Below are 21,639 nucleotides of genomic sequence, written 5' to 3' on the forward strand. Positions count from 1 at the left end.
GGTTCTCTATGCCATCAGGAGTTGTTGAGCTCGTTTGGGCTCTTTCTCCACCCGCCTTCCGTCTTCGTTCTTCACTGCCAAAGGTTCTTGGGCCGCGACGAATTTGGAAGTGACGAGAGCTTAAATGGGCTGAGTGCAAAGGGTTACAGGATGAGGAGGTGGAGGAGGAGGAGGAGGAGGGAGGAGGATACACCTGCGCATAAGATGACGCTAAACGAATCGCCACAGGCAGCTGAAGTCGCTCGAGTTTCTTCCTCTGCGTTCCCGAAGCCTCTCAAACATGCAGGTCGAAGAATCTGGAAGCAGCTCGGATGAGGACCTTGACGGGTAAAATGGCGAGGGAGGGGGCGGAGATGATGATAATGATTGCGACGCCGATGACGACGACGATGATTATGGTGATGGTGATGGTGATGGTGATGGTGATGGTGATGATAGTGATGATGATGGTGATGGTGATGGTGATGATGCTGCTGATGATGATGATGCTGATCACGGAACTTGCCTGCTGGCTCTTGTGATTTAGTCCACACTGACCGTCAACGTTGCTTCCCCAGGTGAAAACTTTCCCGCTGAAAAGAGGAAGAGTAATTGATGTGATTCCAGCACAAAATTGACACATGGAAGCATAATGATGTCCAACCATAACGCAGAAATCAGAGATTATCGAAATGATAACGCAGAAAATCATCAACAACACTGAGAGGAAAAGAGAAGAATCAAATGCACAGCAAACTGGCAGCAGCAAACAAGTTGAAGAAGCAACAAACACTGTCTTGCTCCTCCTCGCACACTCTCATCAACATCATCATCATGTACCCTCACCTCTCAGAGATGGCGACCATGTGATATTGACCGCAACCGACACTCACTATCTTCTCATTCCCTACACCCACCACCTGCTGTACCCCAGCTGTCATCTCCTTCTCCTCCCTCTCCCTCTCTCCCTCTCCCTCTCACCCTCTCTCTCTCCTCTCCCTCTCCCCTCTCCCCTCTCCCCTCTCGCTCCTTACTCCCTCGTTTCCTCCCTCACCTTGGCTCTCAGCACAAACTGCTGGGCAGTCACTGAAGGCCTGCAGTCAAACTCTGTCCTCGCATGCCCGAGCTTGCCGCAAGTGTTGTCCCCGCACGTGAAGAGAAGCCCGTCCTCGCACACCAGAGCTGTGAAGTCCTCCCCGCAAGTCACCGTCCTCGTCGCCAGGTTGTCTCCGACGGCGGCAGACTGGTGGAAGGAGAGGCTGCTGCTGCTCAGAACACTGCTCTCTTGCTGGTGGATGAATTCCAGGGATCGCTGACAGATCTCGTTGTAGCTTCTTGTTCTCTCCTCCTCCTCTCCCGCCTTGACTGGCTCCGACATGTTCTGCGTCAAGAGACGTCAAGGCATTCAGTGGGGTTGCGGGACAAGCAAGAAGGGGAGAAGAAAAGAGGGGAGGAGAGCGGGGGGGGGAACATGAGAGAGGGGAAAGATAAGATGGGATGAGGGGGGGATGAAACACTTGGAGAAGAAAAGGGAGGGAAGAGAAAGGAGAGGAGGAGGAGGAGAGGAGAGGAGAGGAGAAGAGGAGGAGAGGAGGAGAGGAGGAGAGGAGAAGAGGAAGAGAGAAAGAGAGGCGGAGGCGGAGGAGTGGAGAGAGGAGAAAGAGAGGAGGAGAGGAGGAGAGGAGGAGAGGAGGAGAGGAGGAGGAGGAGGAGATCCGACGGCAAGGCTGCAAGAATCACCTCCCACGGATTTCCTTCACTCTCCGACTCCAGCAGCTGTATCGCAACCCCCAGCAAGTCTCAGCGACGCAGAGGATTGCAAGCAAACTCACCAGGTCATACTGTTCGAGGTCCCCGACATTCGAGTCAGCCAGCAGCGTCTCCCTCCAGCGCATCGTTGCCCCGTTGAGGTAGTCGCTATCCACCCACAACCTCTCTCCTCCTCTCTCATCGTCTCCTTCCACGTACACAGCAGTCGACTGCTGCTGCTGCTGCGAGCCGACCTTGCAGCGCTGGAGCTGAAGCTCGTGCAGAGCAATGGCCATGAAGCGGGCATGCTGAAGGAGGACGCGCTTCCTTGTCATCCGGTAGATGAGGCAGAACTTCTTCCTCATGCTCTCAGCGCTCTTGTACTCCCGCCTGTGTCATAGTTAGCGGGAGGAGGAGGGAAGGAAGGTAGCTTGTCTCTTACCAGTCTCCTGCTAAGGTTGTGGGGAAGTTGTTGCGGACGCAGTCTATCAGAGCCTGGGAGGGGAGTCAGCGATGTTGGAGGGAGAAGTTGAGAGGAGAACGATCGTGCAAGTGACGTCTTGTAGCAATGGTGGTGATGATGCTGATCATGATAGAGACGATCTTGGGAGTGTGGCAGTGGGGGCTGTTGTTGTTCACGATGATGAAAATGTTGTTGTGGTGTGGTTATGATGATGAACGTGATGATGTTGTCCTAAAGACAAGTTCTTGCCATTGACGACAATATGCCGAGCACTTCGTATCACTCACCTTCCTCAACAACGAAAGAGCTTCTTCCTCCATCTTGGCATCCCAGAAGCATTTCTGCCGCAGCTCTTCATGTGTGAACGAGCCTCCGCCCTTCCCTGACGGCCCCAACGACTTGTCGAGCACAAACTTTCTGAAGAGGACAAGGAGGTCGAAGCAGGGAACCTGAACATGGGGGTGAGAGCAAGGCAGAGGCAGAGAAGGCAGGAGGAGCTTACTGTGATGGGCACAGCAACTGGAGGGAGGAGAGAGGCAGAAGGCGGAGAAGAGGATGGAAAGCTGGATGAGGTAGGCATAGAGAGAGGACAAGGAGCTGCAAGGGAGGGGGAGGGGGGGGGGAGATGGTGAAAAGAATAAGAGGAGGAGCAGGAGAGCTGGAGCAGGAGGAGGAACCTGAGGTCTGAGACAAGTCTTGAAGATCTTCGTGCATGGAATGTTCTTGGAGTGATGGAGAGTATTGATGCGGAAGTTGAGCTCCACAGCCTGGAGAGAGAAAGAGAGTATCAGAGAGTATGAGCAAGGAAGGAGAGATGGGAAAAGATAGAAAGTGATGGGACGGGAAGTAAGCAAAGATAATCTCCTGCTCCTCCTCCTGCCTGCTCACCTCATATCTGTTGCTTTGCAGTGCAAACCCGTAGTGCAGCAGCAGCTCCGCGTTGCTCCTCGGCCCATAGGACATGAAGGCTTCCTCTCCCCTCCTATGAACATGCTCCCCGCTCGCGTCGCACATGTACGCGGCCCTCCTCTCCTCCGGCAGCCACCGGTAGCTCGTCTGTACGTTGACATGGTTCAGGAGGTCGGCGAAGGGGACGATGGAAGGATGGGGGAGGAAGCGGCCGAACGTCCTCGACTCCACACAGAGCAGCGCCCAACGGAATTCCTCCCACGTGTACCTGTCCACCGAAAAAACGTCGCCATGCTGCACCAGGATGGGCCGCAGCACCCGCTGGTACGTTTGCTGCATACTGGCTACGACAATCATCGCCTCTGCCTTGAGCGACTCGTCCTGCAGCTCCTGCAGCTCCTCCTCACTCCACTTGGACGCTGCTCCGGGGTCTGCAGGGAGGATGTCGATCATGGGCTTCCAGAACGATGCGTTCCCCTGGTCCAACTTCTCGTACAAGATGAGCAGCGTCAGCGCGAGCTCGTCTCTGGACGAGAACAAGACATCCTTGTGCTTCCTGAAGACATGGGCGATGGAAGAAGCCTGCGGCAAGCTGTCAGTCCATTGCCGGCATGCGCCTCCCGTCCATCTCCCGCCATACCATGCAAGACTTGCGACTCATCAGGATCTTCTCAGGGATGCTGAACATCTCTTCGCAGGGAGCGATGTCGCTGATCACTCGCACTCCTCTCTCGCCATCGTGAGGCTTCCCAGGCCAGCGGTACACTGGCCATTCCAGCTTGTCGAACTTCGCGCCATGCTCCCGCAGCCATGCAAGAAACCTTTGTTCTTTCTCGCTGACCTCTGCCATCCTTCTCTTGCCCCTGTTCCCGCTCTTCCAGCTTCCAGCCGGTGATCGCTAGTTGCGAGTTCTCTCCATGACTTTCTCTCTACTCTCCTCCTCCTCCTCCTCCTCCTCCTCCTCCTCCTATCTGTTGCCCTCCATGAACCGGGCCTGCATGTGCATATGTCTGGAACAATATCTAGAACATGATCTAGATCAAAACCAGACTCTACCTAGATTCCCTCGCGGGCCCACCTCAGGTCCATTCCGTGCCGGCCATGGAAACATGCGAGGGGAGGCGGCGAGAAGAGAAGATGATGGAGGCGATGGCGGGATGGTGAGTGAGGGGAGGAGGAGGAGGAGGAGGAGGAGGAGGAGGAGGAGGAGGAGGAGGAGGATCTCAGGGGGAGACGGTTCGTTACATGCTGGAGGGGCAGGGGAGGGGGGAGGGGAAGGGAGAGGGGAGGCTCTAGTGTGAACATGGAGACAGGATTGAGGCCTCGGAGATCCAAGCAGACCTGCTGAGGCAGCTGGACGAGCTGACTAGCCGGCATGCTGAAATTGAGAGTGAGAATGGGCGGCTGAGGGAGGAGACGAGGAGGTTGAGGTTGAGCGTGGGAGCTACATCAAGCAAAGAAGCTTCTTTGTCTGCATGCAGAGAGCTGATCTCGCTGCTTGGCGATGTACAGAAGATCTCCTGTGCTCTAGCAGATTGTTTCCTTCATAGTCATGGAGGACAGGAGCACGATGGCGCAGACCCGGCTTGGAAAAACATGCACGCTGCTCGACATGATTCTCTTGAGTCAGATTCAGATATTCTCGGCCATGCTCAACACCGATGTGGAGGAGACGCCCGAGCGCATGACGCCTCCTCTGACTCTTTGTTCGATGATATGAACCCGGTGCTCGTCCAATCGGACCAGCAGTTGCGGCCCAGGCGAGGAATTGAGGGTCAGAGTTGGGCAGCAGATATGAGCTGCTTGTTGGAAGAAATCAGGGAATTTGTTGATGAAATATCTCTAGTGCGAGAGACGATCGATGACTTTTCGGTTGCGCTTCAAGCAGATGCAACAGTCTTGCATGGTCGGCAGTGCAGTACACTCAAACGAACATCAAACAACACCCGCGTTGCGATGATATCAGCAGACAGCGTGTTCGGACTGCAAGTTTGCCTGCTGTCGCTTTCAGAGCTTGTCTCCAAGTCTTACGGTGAAGCTGCCGCACTCATCGACGATGTTGGGGCCTCCATGCACTCCGAGGTAGAGCGCTGCATGCTGATGGAACGAGCCGCACGAGAGACCTGGGAAGAGAACATCAGGCTGCGACAGGAGATGTTTGCCATGTCGCAGCAGCTCGACAGGATGCAGGAGGCGCTGGAAGGGGCGATGAACTGCTCTGCTGAGCACGAGAGGAGAGGAGGGGAGAAGCTGAGCGCGGATGACTTGCGGAGGATAGCAGAGGAGACAGTTCTGGAGAATATCAAGTTCCGACATCAGATCTCTGACATGTCTCGGGCCATGGAGCATTTGCAGGAGTTTGCTGATGGTGTAAGAGCACAAGAGATGGCCGGGATGGGGAGAGAGGAGACGAGGCAAATCGCAGAGGTCACTGTGAGGGAGAACATCCTCTTGCGCCAGGAGATCTACACGTTGTCATGCGAGGTGCGCAGTTTGCATGAGAGCAAGAGGAAGCGTGAGGAAGCGAGTACGATCGATCAGGAGGGGGGAGGATGTGTTGAAGAAGCATGCGCTTGTATGTTAGCAAGGATGCAGGATCTTGAAACATTGTTGTCCCTCATTGGTATTTCAGTGGAGCAAAGAGTGAAAAGAGAAGGGAGGATAGAAAACCGAATGTTTGAGAATATCTTGAGCACCGTCAGTCTCATCGAGATTGTTTTGACTCAGGTCGGTTCGAGCCTGGATTTCAAGTTGAACAGCGTTAAATATGTCTGTCGGCAATATGACAGTCATAGAACAGCTGGTTTCGATAAAGGCGTCATGATGCTTGATGTATCGAAACGATTGCAGACCTCGGACGGTAACGATTTACCCGCTCAGAATGACGTTGAGAAGCTGAATTTGATGGATGTCATGTGGAAGGTGGAAGAAAGTGTGCAAAGCATTTGCATCGTCTTGGAGACGTTCATCGAGAAGAGCTATCAGAAGGCGTTCGACCTCGACCAACAAGTCGATAGCTATCGGATGAGCGATACAGGTGCATGCAGGGAGCTGCTGGATCGAGGGGTCGAAGGAAACGCTCGACTCTCATGTACCAAAGAGTCTAGTACCAGATCCAACTCGATGATTGACCCGAGGAACTCAAACATTGAAGGTTTTGTCAACCGGCAAGAGTCGGTCATCGTGACGATGCAGGAAACTCTGCAGGGTCTGGAGAGGGCGATGAATCGGCTGGGACTCATGATATTCGCCTGCCGTACCCGATCGAGAGAGACTGTGGGGAGCAATGAGCTCTTACAACCACGATCTGCTCATCCTGGTATGAGCGAAGGGGAGCTGGGAGAGGGGAACCTCCAAGACCTCCAGCAGAGGGTTGAAGAAGCAGAAAGCAGGGCGAGTAGAGCACAACTACAGGTCCGCCCTCCTTGCTCTCTGCTGACACTCTGTGCGACCTGATAGAGGCGTTACAGGCGCAAGTTCTACAGAAAAAGCTCATGGCGACAAGACTTCTGGCGGCAAGGCAGAGGATGGACTTGCATGAGGACGTGGGCAACATGACAACCTCTACCTTCTCTTCTTACTTGGCTGAGGATACCTCCTCCTCCTCGCACACCAGACCAACCCCCGCAGTCAGAGATCCTGTCTTGCGCGATTGGGAGAGGGCTTGTGCGAGATGGGAGCAGCACTGTCGCATTGGGCTGAAGGGTCTGTTTGCACAGAGAAGTGAATACCAGGAGATATGCATGTTCTTACATGCAGAAGTGATACCTTTGCTCAGCTTTACTGCCAGCCAGCCAAGTCAGACTGACTCGATGAATCAGAAGCTGATTGCGTGCGTGGTGGAGGGTTTCTTCGAATCCATTCCTGTCCGTGTCGACACATCGAACATGAAGGGAAACTGGATGGACCTACTGGATCTGAAGACATTACTGCAGGTCAGTTTGCTCACTCTGCAACACTTCATCTCGATGACAAGTCGTGACATCCAGGTGCTCCTGGCTTGGATCAAAGAAGCCTCTGACAGGGATTATGTCTTTGAAGCAATCGCCCTGGTTCGAAGAAGCAGGTCCCTTCCTGTCCTGGTGGTTGACTCTGTGGAGACTGAAATCAAATCCTTGATTGGAGAGAGGTAGAACCAGTCGTACGTTGCTTCGTCCAGATTGTTGTATCATATTTGCAAGGTTAATACCTTGTCCTTGTTATGGTTGTTGCTTTCGTTTCCTCCTGTGTATAGTAATACAACCAAACCAAGATTTCTTCCAGGGAATGCAAGCTAATGAAGTTTATTTGTAACCTTTCAGAAAGTACACTGCTTTAGTCAACATTCTAGGGTAGCAAAACTTTCAACAGAGCTCAATGCTAGCTGCTTCATGGTTGATTGTAGCTAATGAGAGGGATCCCATCTTGCTTTCTAGAGGTTCTGGGTCGTAGACAGAAGGAGTTCTTCCGCCATTCATCTTGATGTACTCTATCGACTTCGCCAAACAAAACAACATCTTCTTGTTCTTGTCTGACAACGTGTGCACTTTTCCCCTCTGAGCGCTGTTAAGTTTCAGGAAGCTCAGCTCAGGAACATCCGCCATGTCATCTTCATCGCAGCAGAGCTCATCGAAATCGTCCTGTGAAGGAATGGGATGGATTCGCATCTCGGCCTCACTGCTTGAGCAAAGCATTCTTCCTTGATACTCCGATGTTACAAGACCTTGAACACTGAATCAACGGCTTGCAGACAACTCCCCTGTTCAAACAAGCTTCTAGTATCTTCTTGTTTTCATATAGGTTGCAACTGACCGTCTCCTCTCCTCCTCGTCTTCTGCTGCTTCTCGTCGCCTGCGCTCGGACCCTTTTCAGGCCGACCTCGTACCTCTTAAACCACCGGAACCGTCGGGCGCCTTATAACTCAAATCTTCAGATCTATGTTATAACTTTGAAGCTGTTGGGTAAATTTTCAAATTTTAAAATCTCGACTTCTTCAGAAATTCAAGTTCACGGGGAATGGTTTTGAAGAGCACCTCTGCCCCCACCCAAGAAGGCAAAGGTTCTTTTTTTCACAGGGTCGTTATGACCGTTATGTAGCCGTTTTGGGCAGTTTCAGTTGATTTCTCGGAACATGATCCGAAACAAGTCGTTTTCGCATCTCACTGAAGAATCCCTGCGTCTCATTAGATCACGCAGAGGGCGCGGAGGTTGGCAGGCCACAACCTAGGGGTCTGAAAGATGTCAAAAGTTAGGGTCCTGGCTGAAGGGACCTGAAAGTCACGTTACTCCGACCATGATTAACTGACAAACCCCTGCGGCTCAGTGACACGTTGGTTGTGTGGTAAACAGTCAAAGCCGGGACTCTGATCACCCAGTGAATCGGGCCCACTACCGACCGGGGGCCCGGGGCCCGGCCGGATCATATTCCCACCCCGGGCCCGGATCGAATCTTTTTCAAGACAGACATGATGGGAGGGGAGATGGGATGGACGATGGCGTCGGTATGTGGCGGAGGGATAATGGGATGGAGGATGATTGTGTTGATATCGAGGACGAGCCTACACGGGTCCTTCTTACCTCATCTCTCTCCTGCTCTGGTGGGTCTCTCCTCAGGCTACCTTGGACATGTGGCGTTGAAGAGATCGGGTGCCACCAAACGATCCATCAGCCTCATCTGCAATACTTCCTTCGCCCTAGGGTTGCTGGCGTCCTCAGCAACAGCAATCATCTACGACAACCACAAGACATTCTTCTGCATGAAAGATGATGGGCATCTTGCCCTGGGGCTGTTCTTCGGCACGATCACTTTCTATCACCTCTCCGAATTCGTGCTTGCTTGCACATACAACCCGTCGACCGTTTCCATCGATTCATTTCTGGCGAATCAGGGAAGCTACATGGGAGCTATGTTGTTCGGTATGTCAGAATACTTCATTGGCCACACTTTCTTCCCTGCCAGCAAGGTGAGTGGTGTTGATCTTGCCCAAGGTGTACGGACGTCCCAGCTCTCCCTAACGCTGCTACCTCGTGCTTCAGGGATGGAGGGCGTGCAGGTTTATTGGACTCGCTGGAGTTCTCTTCGGTGAATTCTTCCGCAAGGGAGCGCTGATTCAGGCGGGGAGCAACTTCACGCACAAGGTACACGTGGAGCCGATGGCGCTAGCGGTCTTTGACTGATGGACTCCTCTTGAAGATATCCGACGGAGAGAAGAGGAGCTCGCACACTCTTGTGACTACTGGCCTGTACTCGGTACGAGCATGCTGAGAACCTGCCGACACGGCAGCAACCCTGTGCCGCTCACCATATCTGAGTCGAATCTGCAGATATCCAGACATCCGGGATACTTCGGGTGGTTCTACTGGTCGATCTCGACTCAGGTCTTGACCCCATGAGAAGCTTTCTATGATTGATGGCAAAGACGATGCGCAGGTGCTCCTGTGCAACCCGATCTCCACCATCCTGTACTCTATCGCCTCCTGGAAATTCTTTCAGTGAGGACGTGGATACGTTGTTGCCCCCGCTGACCTCTTGATGGAAGGGATCGCATCCCCTACGAGGAATATCATCTGTAACTCACTCTTCTTTTCCTTCTTTCTGCTCTGATGTGCTACGCAGCTGTCGATTTTTCCAAGACTACCCGGCATATCGTGATCGTGTGCCCACGAGAATACCTTTCATTCCTTAAATCAGACGACATACTCTCTTCTACCTCCTTGAACCTCTACTGTTAACCTAGAGCATCACTCAGGGACAGTCACATTACAAATCCTGAGGATAAGTTTTCTGTGTGATCTTGGTCCACTTGTTGTTGTCAGGCCAGCGAATGCCGTCATCCTCCCAGTTTCCAAGGAGATCTTTAGGGCCGCCCTTTGGCGAGAAGTCAACAAAGATTTTCTTCCCGTCCACCTTCCCTGAACGAGCATCAGGTGCAGCAGCGACGTCAGAGGAAGCTACCGTTCAGTCTCCATGGCTTCTGCACATCGGCATTGCCGGCGGAGCAGCCAGGGTTCCCGTCGACTCCCGAGATCTGGAGGGGTTACAGCATCAGAAGGCGGGGGGACCTGAGCCCAACACGGCACCTCCGCCTCGTTGTCGTTCTTGGACATGACGTTGCGAGCACATCCGGGATGCTTCGGATCCGAGTAAGAGCCATCGAACGAGAAGGAGTCGTCGGCAAGAACCGGTCTCTGCAACATGTGTATTGAGCAAAGCGGCAGCACACAGGGAGAGACGTTGCTCACCGAGATCAGTGAGAGCCCTGCGAGGAGGAGGGCAGATCTGCGAGAAATCGCGCCATCCATCTGCATAGTGCATGATCTAGTCACCCTCTTTGGTACTGTTGCAGATGGGTTGAAGCAGGTTGCAACCGCAACAAGGCAGGTTGTGATGGCAATCTTCATCAACATCTGCAAATTCTGATTCAGATTAATGAGCACCAGATGGGTCCTAATTTCATTCTCATGGTCATTACGGTCTCCACTGCAAGGCATCGATGCTACAAGTCACTCCCGTCATTGAGCTACGAATCAGGAGCCAGCGCGGATCCTTGGATCCAGTCGCATCCTTGCCTTACAACTGCTCTCTATCGCACCCTGTGCCTCACAGTCTGGTTCACAAGAGCAGGCGACGGCTTCTCGACCCTCCTGCTCTACTCCTTGCCTCTCCATCGCCTCTCGCCTCCTCCTCCTCCCTCCTCGCCCAAACCTCCAGTCCTCTGTAGGAGGGGGCCGCGGGTATCCGAAAGTGTATCCACAAAGGTATCCGTGAATATCCGTAAGTATCCGCCTTTATATCCGTCTCTACGAATCCTTTAGGCAACATGGCGGTGGACGCTGGAGCAAGACAAGGGAGGAGCGAGGAGGAGAGGAGGGAGAGCAGGTAACCCGCAGGCAGAAGGAGAGCTGATTTACCTAGAGACTGTCCACCCTCCTCCTCCTCCTCTTGCTCTGGTATGAGTGGGTTGGCGTCGGATGTCGAGGCCGAGGGGCCTCAGGCGCGCCGTCGGGAAAGGGGGCAGGCGAATGCTGATGTGCAGAAGGTGAGAGAAGCTCTCCTGCTCCCCGGCCATTCAAATCGCTGATGAGAGACCTGGTCGGGATGGCCTTCTCTGCTCTGACACGACTATGATGCGCTTTCTTGACTTGATGGCTCGATTCTGTACCTTTGATGCAACACTCCACGATCGCTTGCCGCTTCCTGACGCCAGCACACAACCCTCCCTCTCCGCTTCTCTGATACATCATGCTCTTTCTCAGATGTACAAGAAAGGTCTCCACGCATTCCTGCTGGGCGTCCTGCAGTACTTCAAGTCTGGACATGTATTGCGCAGCCCCGCACTTTCAGGTCCCCGGGAGATGACGAGGTTACCAGGGCCCGGCATGGGACTGGAGCGTGATTGCTTCCAAGTTCAAGAGCTCCTGTGACGATCCCAATGCTGCGCCGAGTCCTGCGGTAAGTGGAGCCATTGAGTCCGCAACGGGCTGACATGAACTACAGGCCCTTCAGAGGGTATGGATATACTTCTCCTTTCGACCAGAAGGAGGCGACGGTGTTTGTCTGGCAGGATTCAACCTTCTTGTTGACATCAACGACTGTTAGGCTTTCGACTGGCCGATGAGCGCGATGTTTCTATGGATATCTTGCCGAATCCTACAGAATTGAATTCCAAGATTGAGGTGAAGTGAAAAACGCAGTGTCCTGATAGCTTCTTTGATCAGTGTTTGATTGTGCTTTGCTGCCATCTCTGCTCTTGCTGGGTGTCACTGTGATCGACTCTGCAGAACATCGTCGACGACGACATTCGTAGAGCTTTGGGACAACTTGCAAACGGTGGTTTCTGCTGGGAACAAAACGAAATTCATGGAGATGGAAATCTCCCCAAAGGTTGATCCTTGGTGGTTGTGATTTTTTTTTCGCAATGCTAAAGAATGGTTTTCTTGTCTGGCTGTCAGGCCCGTCAAAAAGGCGCTCTGACGAGGTTTCATTGACATCTCCCATCTCCATCTACTTCGAGGTGCGTCTCTACATGTTCCTCCCCGTCCCCTGACTCCTCCCCAAAAGGATGGGCCGAGGTCAAACAAGAAGGCTTTCAACTCAGGTAGATGCGATGCCTCCTCTTGTTCCTGTCACTGCCGAATCTGATCTTGCCTTGTCAAGACGTCAAGGCCAATTTGTCAGCGAGGGAATCAAGTTATGTATCACAGGACGGGGTGAGATCCTCCTCCCCACTCTTCCCTTCCCCTTCCTCTTCCCCTTCCCCTTGGCCATCCTGTTGCTTCCTCCTCCTCACTCCAGTATCCCCCCTCCTTCTCTCGCCTCTGCCTTGATGCCGTGGAGGGTCTGAGCAGTGTTCACGGCAGGATGAAAGCTCCTCCTCCTCCTCCTCCGTCATCCCCTCGACCCCATCGACTCCCAAGTTGTCGATCAATCAGGTTGACTGAGCTCTCCAGGGCATCCTACCTTCCCCTTCCTCCTCCCTCCCCCTCTAACTCGTTCTTAGAGCATCGCGCTCACCCCCAAGTCAGCCTCTGCGCTCATCTCTTCGGTGAGCTCTTTGAGCCGAGCGCATCTTGACGCCCCTCTCCTCCCTCCTTTCTCACAGTCAGCCGAGCAGATGGACAAGATCCCTCCTCAAACCCTCTGCTGACAGCTGAACTCGTCGCGTCCTGATGAGAACTTGTCGTTTGTGGGCATGTGAGGGCTGGAGGACAGCTGTCGTTGCAGTGTGATCGCGATCAGCCAATGGCTGCTTGCTCGATCGAATGTAATTGAATTTCGTGTGACCGTCTGATATTACGTGCTGATAATCTATAATTGTGAGTGATACAAGAATGCAACAATACCTCATGAATCGATACACTGTGAGAAGCATTGTGGGGACAAAACAAGACACGTGGGGCGTGAAGAGACCTGTAGGGCAGGCTGACAAGGGCTGCATGCATGCTACGAGGAGGCAGGAGGTGATGGTCGGGAAGATGGTGGGCGCGCCTTTACTTGATGATTCATTTAGTCGCTGCTCTTGCTCCTGCTCTTGCTCCCGCGGTGGGCGTATCTGCCACCGCTGCTCCTGCTCCTGCTCCTGCTCCTGCTCCTGCTCCTACTCCTGCTCCTGCTCCTACTGCTGCTCCTGCTCCTGCTCCTGCTCCTGCTCCTGCTCCTGCTCCTGCTCCTGCTCCTGCTCCTGCTCCTGCTCCTGTTCCTATCAAAGAGACGGTGAAATTTTGGACGGGTGGGATGGGAGGAAAGAATCTATTAATGGGGTGGGTACAATAATACAGGGGTACTTAGAAGTAAATGGTACGGGTCATCCAACCATGATGTCTTCAATCTGAGGGTAGTAGGTCAATTAGAGGGTAGTCTTATGCCTACGAAGTGAGGGGTAGGGTGGATTGTCGCTGTTCCGCGCATGATTCCTATGGCTGTGCAGGCAGTCAAGATGTGAGGAGGGGAGGGAGAGGCAGGGAGGAGGAGAGGAGGAGGAAGAAGCGGATTGATACTGATGTACATGAGTGGGGAGAATGATGAATGTATGATGAGTACTTGATGCTTGGGAGCGCGAGGAAGGGAATGAAGAGCGGAGTGGCAAGTGAAAGAGCATGCAGAAGTATAGAAATCACACACCATTGCATTGGAATGTGCTGATATTTCAAAATTCAAGTCCGATGATATAAATCTGTGAAATGAATCACCATGACATGAAAGCCATCTGTTGTTGTCCTGCTCCTGACTGACGCTAAGACATATTAGGCGACGCGTGGTGCGGCCTTTCACGGCCTATGTCAAACAACGGATCGCAGGCAGTGGAAGTCGAGGAAGACGAGTTCGAGGAGTTTATGGAGGATGATTGGCCAGTGAACAGGCAGGAGGACACGTCTCTGTGGGACACCGAGTGGGACAAGGAGGAGGTGGACGAGGCGTTTGCCGCCAAGCTCAACGCAGAGATTCAGCAGAGTGCGAGCAACGCAGCAGCACCAGCAGAGTGATCGTGAGGACGCTCTGGTCACCCGCACGCACTGAGAGGATGAAGAATGAATGGAAGGTGCCGCCTGCTGTGCAGGAAATGTGGAGGCACCAGGGGAGCGTGCCGCAGCTCCCCATCCCCGAGCTCGAGTCTACCGTCGCCAAGTACCTTGTCTCCGTAAGGCCGCTGGTGAGCGACGAGCAGTTTGAGGCCACAGCCAAGAAGGCGGCGTACTTCCTTGTCAACGGGGACGGGAAGAAGCTGCAGGAGCGGCTCCTGCGCCGCGCTGCTGAGAAGAAAGGATCCAGCTGGCTCATCGACTGGTGGAACGACCGCGCCTACCTGACGGATCGAGAGCCTGTCGTCTTCTTTGTCTCATACTTCTATTTGCTCAAGCATGCGCCGCTGCCCCTTCCGCAGTCCCTGTCCTCCATGCTCGACAGGCCCGTGCTGAAGCCATGGAGCGGCCAGTTGTTGTCTGCCTCGGCCCTCGTGCGCACCGTCTGCAGATTCAGAGATCAGGTCGTGAGTGGAAGCTTGCAGCCTGACATGATTCGCAATGCTCCTCAGTGCATGGCTGTCTACTCCTTCCTCTTCCATACCTGCAGGATCCCCGGATCCCACTGTGACGTCGTTGCCTCCTACCAGCCCGAGCACAACACTCACATCGTCGTTGCTCGGCAAGGACACTTGTTCAAGCTCGAGTTGGGGTCTTTGCAGGGACTAGGAGATATTCTCGAAGCGCTTGGCAGGATCGTTGAGGAAGCAGATGCTGCGGGAGAGGCTGAGGTCCCGGTGGGCTCCCTCACGTCAGGAGAACGAGACGTCTGGGCCAAGTGCCGCACGAGCCTGATGGAGGACAAGAGCAACCGAGCGAGCCTGGAGGCGATAGAGAGCAGCATGTTTCTGGTGTGCCTGGACCATCTAGAGGAGGCGGGCGTCGTCTCCCGGTCTCGTCAGATGTGGCACGGAGACGGCAAGAACCGTTGGTACGACAAGACCCTGCAGTTCGTCGTGCTCCCCTGTGGTCAGGTTGGCTTCCTTGGTGAGCACGCGATCAGCGACGGGGCCCCGACGCTCCGACTTTGTGAGTTCGTGGGGGCAAACATGGCGAGGGAGGTGAGCGCTGGAGAGAGCAAGGGCCGGGGCAGCAAACTGGAGCTGTCCCGACTTGGGTTCAACCTTTCAAGGAGCGTCGTCGAGGCCCATGCTCAGATCCGAGCTCAGTTTGTGAAGCTTGTGGAGAGCCACGAGGCTTCTCATCTCGTCCTCTCGGGGATGGGTAGGGACGGGATTAAGGCGCTCAAGATGCCGCCCGACGCCTTCGTCCAGCTCGCCATCCAGCTCGCCTTCTTCCGCATGCACGGGCGAGTCACGGCCACCTACGAGGCATGCTCCACCCGCCGGTTCCTCCATGGGAGGACAGAGACGATCCGCTCCTGCTCGCTGGAGGGCAAGCGGTTCGTCGAGGCCATGGCGTCCGGGCTCGACCACAGGACGCAGTACAACTACCTCCAGGCAGCAGTCAGGAAGCACCAGCAGACCAGTAATGAGTGCTCTAACGCGCGAGGGGTAGACAGGCACCTGCTGGGGCTCCGGCTCAGCCTGCATGAGGGAGAGGCTATGCCGGAGCTGTTCTCAGACCCTTCCTTCGCCACCAGCAGCTCGTGGGAGCTCAGCACGAGCCACCTCTTCAGCGAGCACCTCCAGTCGTGGGGCTTCGGGCAGGTCGTTCCTCATGGATTCGGAGTGGGCTACAGCATCAACAGAGCAGAGTCGGTCTTCTTCATCACCTGCCAGAAGCAAGCAGCGGATCGCTCCTCTCTGCTCTCGCGTGAGATTCAGGTTTCTTTCACCTCCCTCACCGCGACCCCCGTGACCCTCTACGTGCAGAGATCCGTGCAGGACATGCAGAAGCTCTGCAACCTGTACAGAGGTGAGATAGCCCGTGAAACGTCGTGTTTCTCACGCTTGTCCAGGCATCAGTAACCTGTGAATTTTCGCGCATAAGTGTGAAAGGATCTTCCCAGATACGAGCGTGATAAATTCTGCTCACAGTAAAAGCTTGCCACAGGATAAATTTGAGAAAGAGCACATTTGTGAACCCTTCCAAAAACACATCTCCATGTGATTTGCGAACGGGTCACTTGCGAACACGTTCGAAGGTCACTTACGAACTGAACTCTGAAGAATTCTTTTGGAGAAATTCATTTTAAAATCACTGTACATTCCTAGCAACTATGATACAGCGGCTAGCTTCATTGAGGACATTCTCGAGGATGGATGACAGGAGAAGTATACAATAGTCTTGTAGTCAGCACAGTTTACTTCTTGGCCTTCTGCTTGCTCCAGTTCTCAGCCGCCATCTTGAATGCCTTCTTGTGGTCGAGGTCAGGGTTCTCCTTCTTGACTCTGGCGAGCTCCTCCTTCATGAACATGTTGTAGGGGGAAGCTCCCTTCTTGGTCTTCTCGGACTTCTTGCTGGTCTTGGGCACTGCAGCATCCTCGTCAGATACGAGCTCTCGCCATGGGGCGCATGCATGGCATCCACGAAAAGCTTTTCGAAAAAGAGATTGAGAGCAAGAGGACGCAGGAGTCAGCAAGGAGAACAAGCGGGGCACACGGAATCAAGAGGAGAACATTCGGATGCAGTCGAACGTGGAGAATCTTACTTGTTCGCTTGTGGTGGGAGAACGCGGGTGTTGCCTGAGTTTATAAGAAGGAGGCGGGGAGGGCGGGAGGGGGGAAGGAGGACGCAGGAGGGGTGGGGGTATATTGAAGAAAAAAAGAATCAAGTCAAGGGGGTGGGGGTGGTCCTATGGAAAGGGGGTGGAAGGGACGGAACTGCTGGGCGGGGTCACCCAGAACCCTTGACGAAAAATGACGCATTTGAGATTGGCCAGCTTAAAAATACTGAGATTGTACAAGATTCAATATTTATATCTATTTGTTATTATTATTTTGTATGATTCAGGCGTCTTTCTATAGTATATATAATATATAAAGGTTTTTATTTGAATATATATTATTTTGTGATAAGTGGTAGAAATGATTATACAAAAATTTCAAATTTTTCTACCATGACATTAAGTTAATATAGTTTTTTCCTCACAAAAGAGTAGAACTCACATATAATTGTACAGAAATCCGAACCAATAACTCAGGTCTCGCTCTCCAGTACGCCAACAAAGCTTCCTCCAGGTTGTCGTCTAGGCCTTGCCTTGTCAGATTTTTTTCCACCCCCACGGACCCCCATTGCTTCTCTCGATTTTCCATCTGGATCGCAAAAAAGAATAGAAGCCAATATGGACACTCAACCCCCCCGGCTTACACCGCACTCTTCACCCCCCGCGGTAAAATCAGGGTCCTCTATTGCGCCTGAGAGTTGAGGGGTTACTTGCTGTCTTGTGTACCAAGGGAGCTGATCAAGGTACTCTTATTTTATATATAAATTAAACTAGCTACTGTGTTTCATCTTAATAGATGTTTTAAATGGAACACAGTAGCAAAACTAAATCCAGGTGTTATATGAAAAACATTTTGTATAGAGATAGAAGCTGATGTAGGGGAATAGGGGACTATCCTCCAAAATCACAATACCAATACCACCTGCAAATTGGTACCAGATAATTTTAAGACTTTTTAAGATTCAAAACTTCCTGCCCAGCATGACGGGGTGGGTCCCTAAGCTCACGCTTTGTACTGTGTTCAAGACATGGTACAAATCTTTATGAACATCAGTACATTTTGATTGATCAAGTGTTTCATTTGTTGTACCAGAATTTTGTACTTTGTTTCAAAATATTAAGGAGTTTTTGCTTCTGGAAATTACTTATGGTACTGATTATTTCTGCGTATATAACCCTGGTCCCTGGACCCTACCCTTTCGCCCCCCACCCCCTTGCCGATGACCCTTCTTAGAACCTTCTCGAGGAGCCGATATAGCGTCAGGCACTCCTAAGTACCCCCTACCCCCTCATTTCGATGATATCAATCCACCCTACCCCAACTTTTTAGATTAGTCTTTTGTACCCCCAGTTCTCACCTGCCTTCGCACCCATGAAGACTGGAGTTCTCATTCACCCGGTGATTTGCCCGGGGATTCCTGTTTCAGTAACCGGTACTCCTCTCAATATGGACGCACTTATGGGCCCCAGAGAGAGAAGGAGAAGGGAACCGGGCTCTCTCTACCACCACCACCCCCTTGATCTATAATCACTCGACCAACCCACCCGACTTTGACTAGCCGCAGATGCAACCCTCGGAGCTTGTCACACCCCCAACCCCTGGTTTTTGCCCCTCTTAATTGCAGCGCCCCTGCAGCTTCCTACCCCTGTCTGTTGAGCCTTGTGAGGATATAGAGTTTCATTCCTCTCTGGAGGTGGGGGTGAAGGAAGCTCTACGTGGGGGTGGAGTTAAGGTGTGAAGGAAGTTACTGCTTAATGGAGGGGGTAGGGTAGGTTTGACTTTGCCTTTTCCAATCAATGACATCCACCCTACCCTATGCATCCGCTCTTTGAATATGAAAGTACCGGTAGTGATTATGACCTTCTCTCATCACCCCTTCCAGATGAGGGGTAAATGGTAATAAACAGAGCTGGGGGGTAGTGGTACCCCCCGCCGAGGTGGTGAAGTACCATTTTCTCATGTTTTGTGGGGTAGTTCATTCGAGGAATCTGCACAGGGTCCTGTTGACGATAGATTACCCCACCCCAAAAAGAATCTTTCTATTATTCCCCAACTTTTTACCCTTATATGGCTACCTCAGACATCTTTTAAATCTCTCTCAATGCCAAATCCCAAACATGGTACACAAGTCCTTCCGAATCTAATTGGATACCACCTATCTGCGGACCCGGGCCTGAGCCATCAGGAACTTGGGGAAAAACTTGGTAGGAAGTCATAGCAAATGGTACAGGCCAATGGTATAGGATCCTAGGACCTAAGCGAAAGGTCAAACACAACCGTAGGGCCGTAACTACTATCGCCGGGCCCGGCTGCACCGTCGGGCCGCGGGCTCACAGTGCGGTGAGGTATTAGTACTCAAATATTAGTTAAAACTGAACTTGAAGCACGGGCCCGTGTCAGTGCTGTCCGGTGCACAGCGGCAGCCTCGATCGATCGAATGATCGGCGGTGGCCACAGCGATGTCGCTGGCCAGTGACCCTGACACTGTCGCACAGGCCAAACGGCGAGACTCTGAGAGAAAAGACAGCGAGAACCAAACTTGACCCAATCCTGCCGACTGCTGTCCCCCAGTGACTGATCATCGGATTTTTGACTTACCGTGCTTTGACTTCAAGGCCGCGAGTAAAGTTCACGGTTGGCAGTTGGGGACTCGGCCGAGGTGCCAGAGGCTCTCAGAGACAGGCTGCCAGTGACCGCCGCCGACGGTCCGATCCCCGCCGCGCGGTCAGAGTGCCGCCACCGTGACTGTTCGCCGGATCATCATACACTGCGGTCCGAGCGGAGGCTGAGGCGCGGCCCGACGGCGGGCCCGGCCACACAGCCCCCCGGAGCCAGTTTGGAATCACTGAGTTCCGACAAGGCGGCCGCCCGGCGAAGCGCCGCTGGCCATGACTCCCGGCTCCGGCGACACTGACCGCCGGCCCGGCGGGGCCGGCAGTGAGCGCCGGGCCCGGGCCGGGCCGCCGCCGCCAGCGGCGCGGCCCGCCGCCGGCCGGGGCTCTCGGAGGCGCGGACTCCGGCTCCCGCCCCGGTCATCAATGATCATATGATCCGAGGCGGCGGGCCGGGGGGCCCCCGGGGGGCGAAACTTGAAAAGTTTGGCCGCCCTAACGCGGCCAGTGCAATGCCCGGCCTTCAAGGCTGGTCTCGGCCCTTGCAGCCAGGCTTCGTGGCCCGCGGCCGGGCCGCGGGGCCGGGGCGGCGCACTGCGGCACTCAGGCCCACGACGGTCGGACTCCGACCGGCCCCGGCGGCCGGGCGGCGCCGTGACTCGATGCCGGTACGGTACGGTCCAGGGGGCCTGATCGAAGCCTCCGCCTCCGAGGCTCCCGGGTCCGGCGGCGAGTCCCGGCCGGGGAGCAACGTTCCGAAGTTCAGGAACTTGGACTCCGGGCCGGTGACTTGGCAACTTCCGATCAAGTTGCAGTGGCACGGTGCGCCGGCGGCGGCTCGAGCAGGACGTAACGGATGGAAACGGTTCACGCGGGAAACATCCGGATGGCGGAGTGGAGAATCAGGGGCTAGAGGAAGCGGAGAGGAGAGGAGAGGCAGGAGAAGGAGAGAGATGAACGTCGCCAAGTGCTCGTCCTGCAAGCAAACCACCCTGTGTCTCGAGGAGGGCGGGGTACTTACATGCCTGGATTGCAAGCCCACACGAAAGAAGGCTAAGGGCTCAAAGGGGGGAGAGGTTCTGACCTCCACGACCCAGGCAGACAAGAGCATCATGAGGGACGCCATGAAGGCCTTCGAGAACGATCTGACATGTCCTATCTGTCTCGACCTGGTCGCCCGCCCCGTCACCCTGACCGAGTGTGGGCACACGTTCTGCTTTCTATGCATCCGGACGAACATATCAACGGTGCAGCAGCAGCACCTGGTGCCTTCCTGCCCCAACTGCAGGAAGAACATCACGACGGCCCCATCAGCCCCGAACCTCATGATCGAGAAGTGTGTCAAGACGTTGATAGGGTCGAAACCTCAGTCAGAGCAGGCCGAGCTGATGAACAAACTCAACGAGGCAGCGCAGCGCGCTGACAGAATCATGAGGCAGGAAGACGATCTGTGGAGTTGTTTCAAGATGCAGCAAGAGCCTCTGTTTGATGACGGCGATGATGTGTACAGATGTAGAGTCTGCATGTGGGAGATCGACGAGGATTTCACATGCACCAATCCTGCATGCAGGAGGAGGTGGAGCTCAACTCACGACATGAGAGGGAGGCAGGTGGTCATTGACGACGAGGATGATATAGAGGAGGAAGAGGAGGAGGAAGAAGACGCAGACGAGCTGGACTCGGAAGACTCTCTGCATGACTTCATAGACGACGCCGAACAGGTTGTGGACTATCCCTTGTCCCAAGACGACGACGATCGCCACGGATCCTCTCGCAGGAGGAGTCGGGCGCAGCCGAGGAGCATGGAAGTGTCGTATGACGCAAGCAGAGAGGAGCCCGAAACGAGGTCGAGGAGACGACGGAGCAGCCGACGTGCGGAGCAAGGATCATCCTCGAGGCACTCCAGGCATCAGAGCCTGTCGGACTCGGAGGAGGGTGATGGCTCTGATAGGAGGAGGAGGCGACGACGAGTCAGCCGCGATGAAGAAGATTCGTCCTCAGAGAAAGAGAGCAGATCCGATAGGAGAAAGAGGAGGAAGCGGGACAGTGGAGATGAAGGACAGGGATCGTCGTCGAGGCGCACTGTGATACATTTGTCGTCCGATGAAGAGGACGACGTCCAGATCGTGTCGAGCAGTCGGAGCCGGGAGCAAGGCAGGGCATGGAGGAAGTTCCCAATATCTAGCAGTGAGAGTGACGAGGACGGGAACGAGGAGGAGGAGGAGGAGGAGGAGGAGGAGGAGGAGGAGGAGGAGGAGGAGGAGGAGGAGGAGGAGGAGGGACGGAGAGAGGAGCTTGT

The 21,639-nt window shown here is 54.0% G+C and overlaps 10 protein-coding genes across 10 annotated transcripts; 6 read left to right on the top strand and 4 right to left on the bottom strand.

The window, feature by feature from the left end:
• Positions 1 to 1,009: 1,009 nt before the first annotated feature.
• GUITHDRAFT_109433 (hypothetical protein) lies at positions 1,010 to 3,950 on the bottom strand (the record flags this gene model as incomplete). The annotated part of the gene is made up of 7 exons (XM_005831579.1): positions 1,010 to 1,360; positions 1,812 to 2,118; positions 2,171 to 2,223; positions 2,479 to 2,640; positions 2,869 to 2,958; positions 3,080 to 3,682; positions 3,741 to 3,950. The coding sequence occupies 7 exons, from the start codon at positions 3,948 to 3,950 to the stop codon at positions 1,010 to 1,012; spliced, it is 1,776 nt and encodes a 591-aa protein (XP_005831636.1).
• Positions 3,951 to 4,201: 251 nt separating this feature from the next.
• GUITHDRAFT_109434 (hypothetical protein) lies at positions 4,202 to 7,233 on the top strand (the record flags this gene model as incomplete). The annotated part of the gene is made up of 3 exons (XM_005831580.1): positions 4,202 to 4,260; positions 4,414 to 6,514; positions 6,571 to 7,233. 3 exons carry the CDS (start codon positions 4,202 to 4,204, stop codon positions 7,231 to 7,233), a joined length of 2,823 nt encoding a protein of 940 aa, XP_005831637.1.
• A 210-nt stretch (positions 7,234 to 7,443) lies between these two features.
• GUITHDRAFT_109435 (hypothetical protein) lies at positions 7,444 to 7,773 on the bottom strand (the record flags this gene model as incomplete). The annotated part of the gene is made up of 1 exon (XM_005831581.1): positions 7,444 to 7,773. One exon carries the CDS (start codon positions 7,771 to 7,773, stop codon positions 7,444 to 7,446), a length of 330 nt encoding a protein of 109 aa, XP_005831638.1.
• A 1,062-nt stretch (positions 7,774 to 8,835) lies between these two features.
• On the top strand, positions 8,836 to 9,765 carry GUITHDRAFT_157934 (hypothetical protein; the record flags this gene model as incomplete). The annotated part of the gene is made up of 7 exons (XM_005831582.1): positions 8,836 to 9,042; positions 9,116 to 9,217; positions 9,273 to 9,329; positions 9,404 to 9,457; positions 9,510 to 9,571; positions 9,619 to 9,648; positions 9,696 to 9,765. 7 exons carry the CDS (start codon positions 8,836 to 8,838, stop codon positions 9,763 to 9,765), a joined length of 582 nt encoding a protein of 193 aa, XP_005831639.1.
• GUITHDRAFT_152936 (hypothetical protein) lies at positions 9,742 to 10,489 on the bottom strand. The gene is made up of 4 exons (XM_005831583.1): positions 10,322 to 10,489; positions 10,160 to 10,267; positions 10,035 to 10,107; positions 9,742 to 9,991 (listed from the first exon to the last, which is right to left on the bottom strand). Exons 1-4 carry the CDS (start codon positions 10,385 to 10,387, stop codon positions 9,840 to 9,842), a joined length of 399 nt encoding a protein of 132 aa, XP_005831640.1. The 5' UTR covers positions 10,388 to 10,489; the 3' UTR covers positions 9,742 to 9,839.
• Positions 10,490 to 11,031: 542 nt separating this feature from the next.
• Positions 11,032 to 12,726, top strand: GUITHDRAFT_139590 (hypothetical protein; the record flags this gene model as incomplete). Its single annotated transcript, XM_005831584.1, has 12 exons — positions 11,032 to 11,118; positions 11,336 to 11,398; positions 11,451 to 11,531; positions 11,577 to 11,628; positions 11,679 to 11,755; positions 11,861 to 11,963; positions 12,032 to 12,093; positions 12,141 to 12,177; positions 12,237 to 12,289; positions 12,440 to 12,511; positions 12,580 to 12,624; positions 12,682 to 12,726. 12 exons carry the CDS (start codon positions 11,032 to 11,034, stop codon positions 12,724 to 12,726), a joined length of 777 nt encoding a protein of 258 aa, XP_005831641.1.
• Positions 12,727 to 13,578: 852 nt separating this feature from the next.
• GUITHDRAFT_109439 (hypothetical protein) lies at positions 13,579 to 14,062 on the top strand (the record flags this gene model as incomplete). Its single annotated transcript, XM_005831585.1, has 2 exons — positions 13,579 to 13,606; positions 13,827 to 14,062. The coding sequence occupies 2 exons, from the start codon at positions 13,579 to 13,581 to the stop codon at positions 14,060 to 14,062; spliced, it is 264 nt and encodes an 87-aa protein (XP_005831642.1).
• A 77-nt stretch (positions 14,063 to 14,139) lies between these two features.
• On the top strand, positions 14,140 to 16,099 carry GUITHDRAFT_87369 (hypothetical protein; the record flags this gene model as incomplete). The annotated part of the gene is made up of 4 exons (XM_005831586.1): positions 14,140 to 14,459; positions 14,505 to 15,885; positions 15,934 to 15,976; positions 16,020 to 16,099. The coding sequence occupies 4 exons, from the start codon at positions 14,140 to 14,142 to the stop codon at positions 16,034 to 16,036; spliced, it is 1,761 nt and encodes a 586-aa protein (XP_005831643.1). The 3' UTR covers positions 16,037 to 16,099.
• Positions 16,100 to 16,239: 140 nt separating this feature from the next.
• GUITHDRAFT_163519 (hypothetical protein) lies at positions 16,240 to 17,316 on the bottom strand (the record flags this gene model as incomplete). The annotated part of the gene is made up of 3 exons (XM_005831587.1): positions 16,240 to 16,534; positions 16,713 to 16,746; positions 17,170 to 17,316. 3 exons carry the CDS (start codon positions 17,314 to 17,316, stop codon positions 16,365 to 16,367), a joined length of 351 nt encoding a protein of 116 aa, XP_005831644.1. The 3' UTR covers positions 16,240 to 16,364.
• Positions 17,317 to 20,293: 2,977 nt separating this feature from the next.
• Positions 20,294 to 21,428, top strand: GUITHDRAFT_109441 (hypothetical protein; the record flags this gene model as incomplete). The annotated part of the gene is made up of 2 exons (XM_005831588.1): positions 20,294 to 21,275; positions 21,316 to 21,428. 2 exons carry the CDS (start codon positions 20,294 to 20,296, stop codon positions 21,426 to 21,428), a joined length of 1,095 nt encoding a protein of 364 aa, XP_005831645.1.
• Positions 21,429 to 21,639: the final 211 nt, after the last annotated feature.

Source organism: Guillardia theta (assembly GCF_000315625.1).
Source record: "Guillardia theta CCMP2712 unplaced genomic scaffold GUITHscaffold_39, whole genome shotgun sequence".
NCBI classification, from domain to species: Eukaryota; class Cryptophyceae; order Pyrenomonadales; family Geminigeraceae; genus Guillardia; species Guillardia theta.